The 15,909-nt window shown below is 38.9% G+C and overlaps 1 protein-coding gene across 2 annotated transcripts in view; it reads right to left on the bottom strand.

The window, feature by feature from the left end:
* Positions 1–15,909, bottom strand: part of LOC144990331 (F-box only protein 41-like) — a 43,430-nt gene that overhangs the window by 26,327 nt on the left and 1,194 nt on the right. For both annotated transcript variants that reach the window (XM_078943516.1, XM_078943518.1), the window contains exons 2-3: positions 6,337–7,126; positions 5,984–6,213 (exon numbers count right to left, since the gene is read on the bottom strand). In XM_078943516.1, coding sequence (XP_078799642.1) covers positions 5,984–6,213; positions 6,337–6,885 — 779 coding nt within the window. In that variant the 5' untranslated portion in view covers positions 6,886–7,126. The remainder of the gene's footprint in view (positions 1–5,983; positions 6,214–6,336; positions 7,127–15,909) is intronic.

Here is a 15,909-nt window from a genome sequence, read left to right as displayed (position 1 = left end):
CCTGCCTTCTTCCTGACCTTTAATGGGGCACCATCAGTGACCAAAATTACTTAATGTGACCAGTTCACTCCAACATTGTCCAGCACAGTAACTAAGGGCTAACTATATCATCAGTTGTTGTTGTGTCCATCAACTCCACTGTGACGGTCTCTTCATCACCTCTAATAAATATGCACATCTGTACATATCTGTGATGTTGGTGCTTTCATCAATAGTGACTGAAAATACAATAAATGATGGATTCCTTCATATGCCTGCCCATGTTTCCTCAGACATGTTGGATCTGGAGTCGTAATTCTTGACACTCATGTTTGAGGTCGACTGCTTTTTGGGGCACAAGACTTCTGCAGCCTTCAGCATTTTTCAATAAGTTCCCCATCAGAAAAAGGATTGGATGTTTGCTCCAACTTGTTTGCAATAAGGTAGCCAGCTTTCACTGCTCCATCACTGACGTCACGGCTGCAGTAAATCCAGATGGTTATTTATCGGTCCAGCTAATAGTTGCTAAATCTTTTTTTTCTTAACTGCAAATGGTGAAACTTTTCTTTGTGGAGAGTCTCATAGTGGTGCTGAATGTTATAGTCTTGGAGAACCTGTTGATGACATACATAGCTTGCAGGTTTGCATTCAGCTCCGTGAACAAATAAAACACTTTCCATTTTCCTGGAAAGCTCAGGACTTCACTTCAACCTTTTTTTTCTTTTTGACAACATTTTGGTCATTAGGGTGTCACTACTAATCATCCTTCAGTGATGAAGCTCACAGGGAACCAAACTACTGCCTGTTAGGTCTCGTTTTTGGCACATGCAGAGTTATGTTGTTTCACCTGTTAAGCTTTTCCTTTGCTCCCCCTAGTGGCGGAATTGCGCATTTCGGTTATTTATTTAAAAAATCATAACTCGCCACAGGAATGGACTAGAAACTTGCTTTCTTTTTTAAACATCCTTATGATTTTTACTCTTCATGTGTGGGCCGGACTAAACCAGGGCCATATGTTTGACACCCCTGAGTAAACAGACATCGCTCCATGCAGTGATCAGACCATAACTTTAGCTCCGCCCACACGCAACCGCGTTATCATCCTTTAAAGAACAATTTCTAAGAGAAGTTGCACACCCCCAACAGGTTCTAATGACAGAGCCCATTATCGTTTCTGCCTGGTGTGTACACGGAGCTTCAGTACATAAGATTCCAACAGGCAAACAGCCTAACGTAGTCCGTTATTATATATTCATGCGAGGAAAAACCCGCCGAACCGACACTAAAACTGCCCAAATTATGCATACCCGCCCAAAGCCATTTTTACCCGCAAATTTAGAACCAAAACCGCCCAATTGGCGGAAAACCGCCCAATCTGGCAACAATGAAGTTAAACTCAAAAGCATGACAAAACAGGACACCTTTCAAAATAAAACAGGAAGCAAAACTCAAATCATGATGGTGACATAATGGAAGCAAAAAACTAATACAAAGAAACCCAAACCATGACATCATGTGTTTTTGGGTGAAAAAAAAAACCTTTTTAGAAAGTTTATTTTCATTGACTGAACAGATAGAGATGCAGCACAATGTGTGATTTCTTTTATCAGTCTCCATCGGTAATTCCTTCCTTTTTTTTAGACTGCAGTTAACACCATGAACGTCTTTCTGCCATTGCAGCCAGTCTGCAGCTAGAATTACATGTCACTGGAAATAAGGCCTGCTCTCTTACACACAAACACACACAGTGTGTGCAATCTATAGTGGTACAGGGCTTTATGCTCAATCTTTTACTTTCCTATTTGAAATTGCATCCAGTTTTGGACAAAAAAGCAAAAATTGTCACGGTCTTGTATACTAGTTGTCTTTTGTTTCTGTCATGTTTAGAGTTCAGTTTCCTGTTTTATTTTTTAAGGTTTCCTGTGTTGTGTCGTGTTTTCTAGTTTACTTTTGGTCCCCATCTGCCCTCATTATTTCCACCTGTGTCTCGTCTTTTCTGGAAGTCATGTCCTTCCCGTCCTCCTGTGCTGCTCCATAGTCTGTTATTATGCTGCCCCCCGTTTTGTGTTTATCACCTGTTTCTAGTGTTTCGAGTTTGCCTTCCTTCAGTAGTGGTTTTTGGTTTGTAGTTTTGTTTAGTTTTTGAGTTTTAAAGATCTTGTTCCCCTGGAATCCTCTGCCTGCTACTGGGTTCTTCCTCAACCTCTCTCGTTTGCATCTGCCCAAACAGTTGTAGTGCACTTAATAACAACTCAAAAGTAACGTATGTGTTGGTTAAAGCTTCATTGCATATCTTAACAAAAATTCCACAATCAAAAGGAAATCAGGTGAAGATAAGTTTCTTAAATGTTTTTGAAAATGGGAAAGATTGGAGAATGTAGAAACTGTTTTAAGCTTGGTGTCAAATTAGTTTGTTTTAGTCCGACCGGATAGCATCCACTTGAAGTCCAGGCCAGGGCGGCATCCGGTGGTTTAAAATTTAGGTCACAGCGCCTCTTTTAGATGTTGAAGGTCAAGGTTGCATAATATTCCCCTGAATGTCTTATTACTTTACAAAGTAAAAGGTCTTAAAATCCTTTTTCTTCACAATTTTCTTTCTTTTTTCTTTCTGTTTTAAATTTTAATGGGCTTACCATATTTTTCAGAGTATAAGTTGCTCTGGAGTATAAGTCGCAGCATAAAAAAAAAGCATATGAAAGAAGAAAAAATGTTATAAGTTGCACTCGAGTATAAGCTGCACTTTTGGTAGATATTTGCTTTAAAAAAACAGGAACAAGAACAAACATTTTATCTTGAAATAGCAAATCATGACTGAATATATACACACTTCTCAACCGTAACACCTTGATGCTTATTTAGCTTCATAAAACATAGGTGGAATTTAGTATGTTAGTGCTACATGTGAACAATTATTAAGATAACCAAGACAAACATGCTTACAAGTCAACTGAACTCTTTATAATCACTTAAAATCCCTAAATCCATTGAATGTTTCCTCCTCTGTGTCACGTAGCATTAGACTGAGCGGTCCTTCTTCTTTTGCGTTGCTGTCAGTAGCAAATACTGATACAGAAACCTCTAACGGTTATTACCGTTTATTTTTAAAAATCACATAAGTCTTTCCCTTAGTCTCCTCTTAAGACCTGGGCCACATGGGTCCACGTGTAGACATCGTATTTTGCGGTATACTACCATCTTCTTTTTTTAAGGTAATAACCACACATTCTAACTTAATTCACTAATATGAAAACAAAAAAAAAGTGAACGAGCAGATTCCATGTCCTCTAGCAACCAGGCCTTTTCAAGTTAGCCCAGTGGAGAAAGCAAAGAACTTTCAGGATTTTTTTCTGCTTAACTGGGGCCCTGTGGGGGTCCTACTGTTAATGTTAATGTTAATGTTAATGTACTGTTAGGTCAAATATTAGCTTAATTCTTAAAATGCAAAAGAAAAAAAACAGCTTATCCTCCAAAAAATACGATATTTATCTATTTTTAGTTTGGTGGGTGGAGGAAGTGGTAACGTGGAGTGCCTTACTGTAGGAAAAGTTTCCAACTGGGCACTCTGGCTGTGATTTCAGCCATGAAGGACACACATGCATGGATTGGATTACTTAGTCTAGAATGAGTGAATATGTAAGGTGCTAAAATATGGTTTAAAGGGTCTGTGCCTGTTGAAAGTAGGATGCCATTAACTCGACTATTTGTTGAATGTACTTTAAACAAACTGAGCTGCGTGCTCAGGGACTAATTAAGCTCAAAGGGAGTAAAAAAAACAACTAAGATGGTGTGTGTGATATCACTTACAGAGGTACTTGGTGCTCGATAATGTATCAGGTCAATCATATTTTTATTCATGGCACTCCGAGAAGCAAAAGCTTGTCTGTAGTTCTTTCTGGTTGCATAGCAACTCACAGTTAAGTGACTCACATTTTTATGCTCTGACACCTCGTTGTTAGAGGTTTGCAAAGCCTGAACAGTCACTGGCTTCCCTGAGAACTGAACACGTTCCTGCTGAAAGTAACAGACTGTTAGTTTGACTTATTTGAGGCCTAAGTTGCTTTGTCTCTGCTTAGTCATCAGAGCTGTTGAAGCTCTTTTTCCACCTCAGACCTGCTCGGTGCCGAGCGTGAATGAGCTCCCTGTTTGAATGCCAACTTCTCAGAGAGGCAGAAATGCAGGGAGAAAGGCGCAATAGGAGAAGAAAGGAGGCTCAGCTGCTGACATACATACATGGCTGTCACACCTCAGACAGGGAGTCAGAGGCTACACCATAACCACGATGGCAGCATACATGACAGGAACAGGATGAAGAAAGAGAAAAAAAGAATTGTCTGTATAGACATTTGATATTTCTGCAGTGAAAGCAAAATTTACCTTAGAATTAATACAGACGCAAACGATCATTTCAAAAAAGTATGATTAAAAAGAAGAGTGTATTAGAAAATTTAGTTTGTTTTGTCATTTGCTAAAATGCTAAATTATTATTTCATTTTACAAGCAACATACTCATCTTGAAAAGCAGCTGATAGTTAAATGTTTAGATAAATAAATGCCAAATGTAAACTTCTCACTCCTACTGATCTGTTCTTTCTTTGTTATGTTTAGGATAACGTGTTTTCAGTATGTTGCATTAATTTGAGCCCACGGCCTTCTGTCAATAGTAAAAGAGACTTTGAATGACATGCATCCAAATAACTCTCCATCTTCATGCTCTGGTGAGATTCTAACTGACCTTTGAAGTCTCATACTTACTACTGATATTCTGAGATAATTCAGACAATCTGTTAAAATTGGATGTAGCTCATGTAGAAACGACATGTTGGCATGTAGATTCAGTATTGCAGCTAATGCTTTTGTGCATATCACCTTGCAGGTTTTTGAATAAAATGTAAAGCCAAATTCACAGAACTAAAACCTTAATTTTGTATGTTTGTTGCCGCAGAAACGACATGCAAGGTCCAGTAACACTGGGAAATTTCTAGGGCACTTTTGGAATTGTTGATTTGGACAGCACCACAAAATGGTGAACGCACTATACCGTGCACTATATAGTGTTTGTCTGTAAAGTATTTAGTTAGCATGTTCTTTATGCTATGGTTATCTGAATAATTGTTCACAAATTCCTTACAAAGGAGGAGCCACTTTATACAGTCTGATTTAAAGTAATGTCAGAGACTATAATAGTCTCGTTTTTTTAGTGTTAAAACTGGAGGGAATGTGGGCCACGACAAGGCAATACTGGTTCAAACAGTTATAAACATGTAGATTTTACTTAGCCTTTTACATTTTTACATATTTCTAGGTTTTTCATTATTATTCTTGAAGTGATCAAGATTGTTATATAAAAAAGTTGAACTCAATGCTTTACGCTAAAGTTAATGAAACAGTAGGAGATGCCATGAAGGCTTTTCTTTCTGTTTACAGTCCATGAATGGAGACCTATCTTAAATTTATAGGGCATCAGATTTAAACAACAAATAACCCTTCATGCTTTTTTCTTGTAGTCCTAGGTTGGCCAAGACCAGTTTACGTTCCGTAAAGGTCAGCAGTACATCATAGGCCCACAAGGTGAAAGGACAATTAAAAAAAAGCACCTGCAAAAAGTCACGTCCATTTTTCTTATGATGGAGAACATACACTGTATATTAAGAAAATTAAGCTCAAATTACATTTATTCAAATTGTTGGATATGTCCAATATTGTAAGTCATTTTTGATCCTCTGGTAATGTTAGCTTTGGGTGTGATGGGCTGTAAGGTTGCAGAAGGAAAGATGGGGTTGTGGTTGTTCCACACCAACGGTCCCGACCACAGCTCACAGGCCAATTTCTAATGAACTACTGCCGCTCTGCAGAAACTATGTCCTAGAAAACGACACAGATTTTTTTTTTATTTGGGCTAAAATAACATAATCATAATTAAGAGACCACTGGGGAAAAGATCAAAATATGATTGTACTAAGTCTTTAAACACTTCAACTTGGTGGAACAGGCGGGCTTCACTTACTGCTGTTTCTGGTTGAGCTCTGCCTCCTTGTTTACCAGGTCCTGCTTGAGGTTGGCCAGCATTTCCACAGACACGTCCACCTGTCGAGACAGCTCTGAGGCCTTGTCCTCCAGCTCTTGTTTCTCCTGGCTGAGCCGGTCGCTCTCCTGTTTGGCCCGCTCTAACTCGCAGCTCTTCTTTTCCAGCTCCGCCTGGAGACGCCCGACACGGGACGCTATTTTCTGCTCCACCTGGAAGGCAGGGAGAAACTCAAACACTGTACTCCGTCATAATAGAGTTTGAAAAATCAATTAATCTTGATCAAACACTGGACAAATCAATAAAGTTTATGAAAAGAAATGTATTTAGGTCACCTCCTCTGACAGCTTTTCCAGCCTCTCATCCAGCTCCAGACGTTCGAACGCTCGGGCCTTCAGCCTGGCCAGGCCTTCTTCATACGCTGCTTCCACTGCACTGGCTGCAACATTCGCTGCAACCGCTACAGCAGTGCTGGGGTTTCCATGGGGACCTGGGTCTGTGGATGTCATAGCTTTCGTACTGAAGATCTCCCCCAAGGGGAATTCCACATTAGGAATGTACCTGGCTGCAGAATTGGAGTTGGCTGGGGTCAAACTTAGGTCATCCACACAAGGAAGCTCACGGCAAGGAAAGCGCCGTTCTTTCAGGGCTGAAGGCCTTAGGGGCTCAAAAGGGTCGTTGTTGTTGGCAGGTGAGAGGAGAGCTCCCTCAGCAACTAAGGGCAGCAGAGCAGCAGCGTCACACACACTGTTGGATTTGGACAGGACGTAGAGAGTCTCGTAGGTGTGGTTATACTCAAGGTGGGCACGCAAGGACGAAAGGCTTCGGAAGCGCTTGTGCTCCCCACAGCGAGGACAGCGGTATGGAAGGTCCAGAGAGGCCATTCCGTGCAGCTACTGCCGGGGAATAGGCGGCGCTCACGTGGCTCAGTGACAGCGCCAGTATGAGGGCACAGAGGTCAGGCTCGTGACAGACCCTCTCATGGTGAGAATATGGAAATGGGGGACGTCAGTCAGTGAAGGAAAAATCCCATGTGTAATGGAAAGCTTATTAGTTACATGACTTCACAGAGAGCCATTCAGCTGGTCCCCTACTACATCTCCCATGGTTCCTCCACCTCAGGTCCTGAAAAGAGGAAGAGAAAACGACTGTGAAGCTGCATTTACACCGCTTGGTCACACAGAGTGTTCAGCAATGAACCAATGAACCGTTTTGTGCTCAAATCTCAGATTTGCAACATTTTGGCATTTAACACCAAGCCTCTCAGGTGATGGACATGCGCTAGTAAACAGTAGAAAAAGAAGAATAACCTCCCATCCTATTTGCCCGTATGAACACCATTGGCCAAACAAACGTTCAAGAGGCCAGTGTGTACGTAGCTATACAGGCTTCATTTCAAAAAAGGATGTACGATAAACATCAGACCTTCACTAAACAAAAACAGTTCATTAAAATATGTAGGTATTCATCCTAAAAGTTTCTTCAAACGATGTCACCTTTAATCTAAAAGATGCAACAACAACAAAAGTCAAAACATTACATTTTCATACAGGAGGCTCTTTATTTCAGCATTTGGTTATATCTTTGTCAAAACACCTTCAACAAGATTATCTGTATATCCTAATTTTGGGATTAATTTAGACACCTCTATGAGAAATAATCCCATTTAAATAAACGCACAGTACACCAAAATAAGCACAAACAATAAATGACTCCAGAAATACAGAAGAAATACTGAAACATCTAAATCCAGACAAAGAATCATACATGACGTTGAAGATGTTCAAAGGTGCCGCCTTCAGTATTTACTGTCTACTCTAGTCCAGCACAATCCACGGTCCTATCTATCATTCAGTAACAAGGATCTCCAGCTCTAATGGGCCAGAAACACGAGACCACCAGTAAGGGTTAAAAGCAAAGCCCTGCACTCCCCAGACACAAAGTGGAAAGTCTGGTTTGGCAACAGCAGTGATCCATCCATTAGGGTGAGTGGATGTTAGTGCCAGAACCCTTTTTCAGTCTTAAATCTAAGAAGTCACACTCTTTTAAATCCACTTAGGCTCTAAAACATCTTGTTTTCAATTTAAAGGTACACCTTTCTCCTATAAAAAATAAATAAATAAAAATAATTTCGTTTCTCTGTGCTGTTTGAACAGTAGTCTGTGTAAAGAACACTGCAGGACCTTCCTATCCAATTAGCCAGCATGTAAAACTCCCAGTGGAATAGAATTTTGACAGGCTTGCATTGATTCTCCCACATCAGATTGTCCAACTAGATTTGTCTTGCATTCACATCAGTCAGAGAAGAAGAAACAGAACCTTCTACAGTAGTTCCACAGCATTACCAATGTATGAGAGCTATTTGACATTAGCCAGGACAAACGCGGCTAATGAAACACGTGAAACACATGTTCTAGCAGTTATTACTAGCAGATTAACATAAGAGAAAATTAAATTCACAAGTCTAATCAAGGAACCCAAACAACCTTTAGGAATCCAAAGAAATGGGCACCAATACTTCCACAATTATTTTGTGTTTCTCAGCCAATGTTAGCATAAAAAATGTATTTAAGGTATTACATGGTCTGGTACATCATTTAGTATCGGGTAGTGACAGACCTGTCTGAAAACACCATAGGTAAAAGCACATTCAATAACCTACGTTCAGCACGCTCTTGAACGCGTCACACATGCTTGATTTGTAGATAGCTTCGCTCTGGTGTTAAATAGTCGCTCGTGTTATCAAACATGTACTTATGGTGTCTATTTAAACACTTGGACTCATATTTGGCTGGAAATGGCCATCCCAGACCAGAGTTTAAACTGCTGCAGACTCTAACGTTATTAATTTTCAGAGATTTTCCACGTCTGCTGATAATGAGGGAAGCAGTAGGCAATGGAGCAGTAATGACAAATCACAAATACAGACCCACATTGGGCTCACACACTGGCAATCCCCTGAAGCCACAGAGGCTGTTATTAGACGTCTGGTTAGGCTGGATCAAGGAGTTTACTGGCAAGTCCTGCCCACTAATTAAACAAGGGGGGATTTAACAGACTCAGTCACAACAGTGCAGACAGAAAGCAATCCCATCTACCGAAAAGTACACTGAATGAGGTGTTGAGAGAGGATGGTAATGGAAGGAAGAAAGCCTGCTTGGTAATATTTTGACTGATGCAGCTTATACAAAAACTGACACTATTTAGCATATGGGCATTATGAACAGATATCTGGGTCGATATAGACCAAACCAGGACTTGTATGTTTGCCCCACAGATATTGTTTTTTACATTTAGCTTATTTAAAACACAAACTGCTATAGAAAATCAATGAGGAAGTACATCTCAGATATTACTTTCGACAACAGCCTTTATGATAGGGTTTACAGATGCACTGTAACCACTTTATTTTATTACATCCTTTTTCCAGTCAGTTTGGGTCTTTTAAAATCAGGTAAAATCCACATCACGGCTAATTCAGTCTCTGCTCTGAACTGATCAGATTTGTGAAGACGTCAAAGCCGCAGTTTGGTTGAGGTGCTATTTTGGGAAGCAAGCAAACACAAAATGGTTCTCTACGAACAATCCCGCATAGTAGCCACCTGGCACTCTGGCAACAAATCACTTTGTGGTAGTTAACATCAAGATGCATCACAAAACTTCCCTATTTTTGCCTAATGTTTGCTTAAAGATAACAAGAACACAAGTAAATCAGTAAAGATCCAATCATTTTTGCTTCCTGAATGATTCTTTGTAGCTTAAATAATGGACCATAACATATATGGTCCAGACTAAAAAAAAATCTTAAAGGACAAAAGATGCATTTAAACCTGTCAAAGCATGACATAAAGAGACTTAAAGGAAACATCTATTCGCTGCAGCAAGGTCATGAGTGACACTGATGTCAGCGCCACAGTAAATACTCCTTTTCTAGTTCTCCTACATGAGGGCAGTAACCCGAAGAACTGTATCAGTAAGACCGAGCTAATCTCTACTCTGAGCCCATTTTTATCACTCTGAGAGAAGGTTTTGACAGTAAAATTACAAATCAGGGGAAATATTCTAATGCATATATATATATATATATATATATATATATATATATATATATATATATATATATATATATATATATACATATAGATGTACCTAATTTCTTAGTCCCCAGGCTTCAAAAGACGTTTTGGTAACAATACACCTAACAATCAAATGTATAACATACACAGTTTCCAGCAGGAAAAGGCATATTTGTAAAAATATACTGACCATTACTTTTCCATTACAGTAGTGCCTATCACAATCAGTTTTAGGAACTCACTCTTTGTAGATTGTGATTCATCATTATCCGAATGAGCTACTTTTTTTCTGTTTTAGCAAACTTTAGCTTAAATTTCTTTACAGGTCTATACATATGTGGAAAATTGTCCCAAACAGGTGCATACAGGTGCCTCTTCTGTTTCTGTAACTATCAAATCATGGCCTCTAAGATATTATTGGTACTTTTTTTAATTTTAGCTACTGATTCCTGTTAAATAGGTCATCCAGTTAAGATTCAAACTGGGAATGATGTAAGCCGATGTGGTAATACAATTTCTTTCACCATTTCTTTCCCTGTGTTCAGGCACACACTAGTCTGAAAATAAGCTGTTTTAAATGTATGTAATCTTCTTTTTGTTGGCCTTTTGTTTGACCATAAATATGATTTTAAATGTCACCTATAATTTCATTGTTTGCCATGGAAGTCTCACACAGAGTCTGTGCCTCTACCACAAAGTCAGGTGAGATTTATTTCGGTGTGCCTGCAATCTCTGGTGTTTTGCTTGGAGGTGTGAGAGTCATGCTAAATAGATTGGACTGAAGAAGTCCAGATTTTATGGGAGGTGTCAAATCCCACCTTTAAAGTCTAAAGTGTTCACATCACATAAAATTGTGTTATGAAGCAAGCCAAATGTGGAATAGCAAAATTATGTGAAATATGCTAAATATGGCCTAGTGCCTGTTTCCACACAAATACACAAAATAACGCAGTGATGCAAAGTGTCCCCTTGTCCATAACATCACTTTTGCACCCCATGTCATAAGTTCAATTCAAACAGCAACAAAGAGGAAAACTATAAGAACATTTTCAACCCAGCTTTAAACCCCATTCAATGGTATTCTGTCATCTAAGCCGTGTTCTCAAAGAATTTAGGCTTTATAAAATAAAGAATCCTATATATTTAAAGAATAGTACATGTATATTACTGTCTGAGTTTTGCACCTGTATTAAAAGATCTTAAAGCAAAAGTTCAAAGATTTATACTGATAGTGTCAGGAACTGGTGGTGTAGGACCCATTATGCAGGAGACTGGGCTTGCTGGCAGAAACTAGTTAATCATCTGAAGCATTAGGAAAAACCCATGGAGAACCAAAAAGATGGAAAAGAAGAGCAGACGACCTGATAATGAAGAACTGAAAACCAAATCCATAAATACACTGAGTATCATTAACAAAATCAAGACAGCTGTGAATGATTGGCAACCTAAACTTGGTGCGACTGACGGAGGGAGAACATGACCAAAACCAAGAGCACAACTGAAAAACCAAACTACAGCTCAGAATCCTCACAGATGGTGTCCATGTAAGGACTTGACAGATGTGGAATGTCGAAAATGTTCACCTTTTTTGTCTTTAACAAAGCACAATTTCCCACGTCTACAATAGCAACTAGTTTAGGGGTAAGCTTAAAACAAGCAATAACAAGGAAAGATTTAAAAAAAATGTATAGTGTAAATAAATCCAGAAAGTACATAGTACATGAAAAATGATCCTAATAGTTATCTATCAGAGCACCACACTTGTCCATTCACAAAACATGTTCTGACTTTTTCTAGATTTTAATTTCTTCTGATTCACACTATGGCATTTTTTTCAAAATGTATTTTGCTTCCATTACTTCCTTACGTCTCTTAACTTAGTTACAATTCATTTATTCAAAATTCTAAGTTATATCACTTGAAATGGGAAATTATCCTTCAAGTAAAGAACAAATCACATAATTTCTTCCATAATATTATAATGTGATTATTGATTATGATGAATCCACAAGCACGTGTGGTTCCTGCAGTGTTCAAATGGATGAAAGCGAAACTTTCAAATTTTAATTTATTAGGCTCGTCTAGCAGACATCTTTTCCATATTTATTATTAGAGTTTAATGTCCCAACATGCTGGGTGTGATTGAGATTCAGAGAGGTCAGAGAAGCGTTTCCACAATGAACTTAACAAACCACGTCTCTGTAAACACTAATGCTGTGTTTATATCGCCCTCGGCAACGCGTGTTCAAGCCATGAAAAGTCAAAGTAGAAGTGTGTAAATGCACATTTTGGACTTCCATGTTCAAAACTCTCGAAAGTCAGTTTTGGGGCAAATTGTCCGGCTATTGAACACGCAACCGAGGTTAAACCAGTTGAACTTTGACCAATCAGGGACTTGGATTTGGTAATGACGTATGGATGGCATTCCTTTTAATTTAATGTTTGAAATTGATCAAGGTGAAATTGATAGTTGTGGTTTGCGCCCAGTTGGAATATATATCACCAAATCTTTCATATTAGAGCTGTGAAACAAAAAGCCAGGAGCAAGATTTGCAACCACTTCAACATCTCGCACCCTGCCTCTTCCATCTGTAGGTGGCAGACATGATCTAGTATCGGGTCGTGACAGAGTAGTGTGAACACCGTCAGCTGAAACGTGTTTAAGAATGAGCGTGTTCTTGAACATGCATCACATGGCCAGTGTGATCGTAGCTCTACACTGTTGTTGACGAAGGTTATGTGACCAAAGCCAAAAGCAAGAAGTTGTCCACATTGAGAAAATAGCACATCACAGATCATGCATTTTTTATATTTAATATTCCTTTACACCTTCACCACTCTCAGTCCTTAATCAAGTGTTCCAAATTAGCATAATGGAAAATATGTTTTTTCACATCTGATGCTTAGAACTAAACGTGTTCATAATTATAGCTTTCATAACCTCCAAATTTTCATCTTGGCAGTTCCAACCTCAGCATCATTTTACCACATTCACTGACTCTAAACATGTCCAAACTGTTGATCTCCAAAACATCTCAACTTCATCTTTTCAATAGTACAGTCAAAATTGAATATGGAATGTATGGTACATATGGCATATTACAAATACCTGTTAGAAAGATTTTATTGAGGGACCATGCAAATCTTAAGAACAGGGCTTCCCGACACTCGTCCTGGAGATCTACCACCCTGACAGTTTTCCGGCTCTTTCTTGCTCGCTGCTTACCTTGATCCAGTGTGTTCAGTCAATCAAGAGGTAGAAAACACCCGAGTAAGCTTATCAGCAGCTTTAATAACCTGTTCAGATTCAATATGAGACTGACCTGTACTGGATAGTATGTGCCAAAGGCACTGGGAGATCCTTTTAGCTTAGCTTTCACATGTCGTCATGTTTTAATGTGATTTAATGGACTGTTTGTTTTTGTAGAATGATTCTGATTAATAGTTATACTAATATTTTTACTATTTATTTATTTATTTATTTATTTATTTATTTATTCATGTAAAGCCCTTTGAGGTGTCTGTAGCAGGAAATGTGCTCTATAAATAAATTTGAATTTGAAGTGTTTTCATAAAAAAGTCTTTGATGCTTCCATTACTCAATTCACTACACACTATATATCTCTACATTTCTACATCTATTTCTGCTAATGTATTCGGTTCTGTCACATGTTCTTTTTAAATAAAAAACATGTTTTTGCAAATGAAAAGTTGAAGTCTAGTACTAGGGATAGAAAGGGTGTCTGTCTGAAACCTGCTTCCACAAAAAGGGAGAGTCTTGATGCATCAAAGCTTTTAAAGCACTCCTATCTCTTCTTGCAGGCCTCACAATTAAACATGATTCTTGGTCTCTAAGTGACGGTTGAGAGAGCACAATTTTACAAGCAGATGCTATAACAGCAGTCAGGAGATTCCTGAGCCAGCTGCGTTCAAAATCAATTCTGTCATACTTAAAGTAAAAAGAGAGAGGGAATAATAAAATCATAATAAGGAGCTAAACGAAATTAGTCACAGCGACAATAAAATAATGCAAATGTTGAGTAGAGCGCTGCATTTTTTTAATCAACAATCTACAGTCTATGTCTTAAAATATTGTGATTTTTATAGTATTGTCTGCAGTCTTGTATTTCATTTCCACTTTAGGCAGAGAAATGGGAAACACTCGGACAAACAGACCCAAGAAACCATCATGGGATGCCTGGTTATGTGATAATTGCCTATTGTGTGCGATCAGTGTAAACTTTTGTGCACCTTTGTTCTAGTCTGAGCTGACACTCGTAGACAACTGTCAGCATGAGAAACTTAACCTATTTAATTAAAAAGTAAATCAATGTACGGAATCTTTTAAAGCCTTTACTTGAGGGATCAAATGGAAACAATCTATCTGCGTTGAGATGTAAATGTTAGTATTATAATGACACTGTTCTTTGCTGAAAGTTAAGTGTTAAGAGCCTGCAACCAGCAGGCAACTCTAAACCAGAGATTTTAACCTTTTTGTGTATCCTGGGAACTTTATTCGTTATACAATGTGGGACTCTGTGCTGATGATTCTTTAAAAAGACATAAACCAAACATATGATGACTGACTATTCAATGAAATCAATATTTGAATCCCTAAACAAACTTTCAAACTCAGACATGAACTCTTTTGTTTAAAGCTTTTCCTGTTTCCTGTTTTTTAGTGCGCCTGCGCCAATGTTGATGCAGTGACCTCACAAAGTTTTCTGCCACAACGGCTGAGAAGGCTCGACTGATTTAACTGAACCTTCCCTGAGTTCAAACTGACAGAAGTGAGACTTGTAGCCCATTCATCCATATTCAGAACCAACTTTTTCCCTTTCTGGGTCACAGGGCTGCTGGAGCAAACCCAGCTACTATTGGATGAAGGTGAGCTACACCCTGAACAAGTCGCCAGTCTGTTACAGAGCCAATAAAATCACACTCACATGCACACCTGGCACACAGGTTCGATTCCCGCCTTGCACGCCCATGAGTCGAAGTGTCCTTGGGCAAGACACTGAACCCCACCTTGCCTCTGGTGGTAGGCGGGCGCCTGTGTTTGGCAGCGGAGCGACCACCAGTGTGTGACTGTGTGTGTGAATGTGTGTGTGACTGGGTGAATGGGTCTGTGACTGTAAAGCGCTTTGTCCTTGTAGGAAGAAAGGCGCTATATAAGTATACGCCATTTACCATTTACCATATTACAAACACCAAATAACCTATGAGGCATGTTTTTGGACTAGGGCTGTGAAGATTCATTAACTTAATTGATGAATCAATTATCGATTCTGGAAAATACCATTTGGTTTGAGGTTTATTTCACTATAACGTAAAAAAGGACAAAATGCATTAGAGCGGACAACACACATGTGATGGCAGCAAAACAGGATGAAGCCATCATTCCAGTCCAATTTAGGGAAACACTTTGAATTTAGCAAAGAGGCGTGACAATACAGTGTGGTAGAATGTTCTAATAATGTTCCCTTTGGATTATTGGAGGTGGAAAAACTACAGTGGGCTGAACTTTATGAAACTAAAATGTGAATGGATTTGCCAGTTACTCTTGCTTACTTGTTTGTTTCTTCACATAATTTACTCTTGATTATCTTGCAAGAAAAATGCAAGGAATCTGGAAAACTTCAGCAGCACTGTTGAGTGCCAGGTATTTATTTATCTCTGAGTCACAATGGTTGGATTTTTGGCTAAAGATGTCCTGGACCGATTTTAGGTCAGTGATTGGGAATCAATGATAAGAATCAAATCGTTAAAATGAATGGTTACATCCCTATTTTGGACTTAGAGAGGAAGCCCGGAGAAACTCCACACAGAAAA

Source organism: Oryzias latipes (assembly GCF_053564925.1).
Source record: "Oryzias latipes strain Hd-rR chromosome 1 unlocalized genomic scaffold, Olatipes_Hd-rR_3.1 chr1_Y".
Lineage (NCBI taxonomy): Eukaryota > Metazoa > Chordata > Actinopteri > Beloniformes > Adrianichthyidae > Oryzias > Oryzias latipes.
Note: the sequence above shows the minus strand (reverse complement) of the source record. Positions and strands in the feature narration are given on the sequence as shown.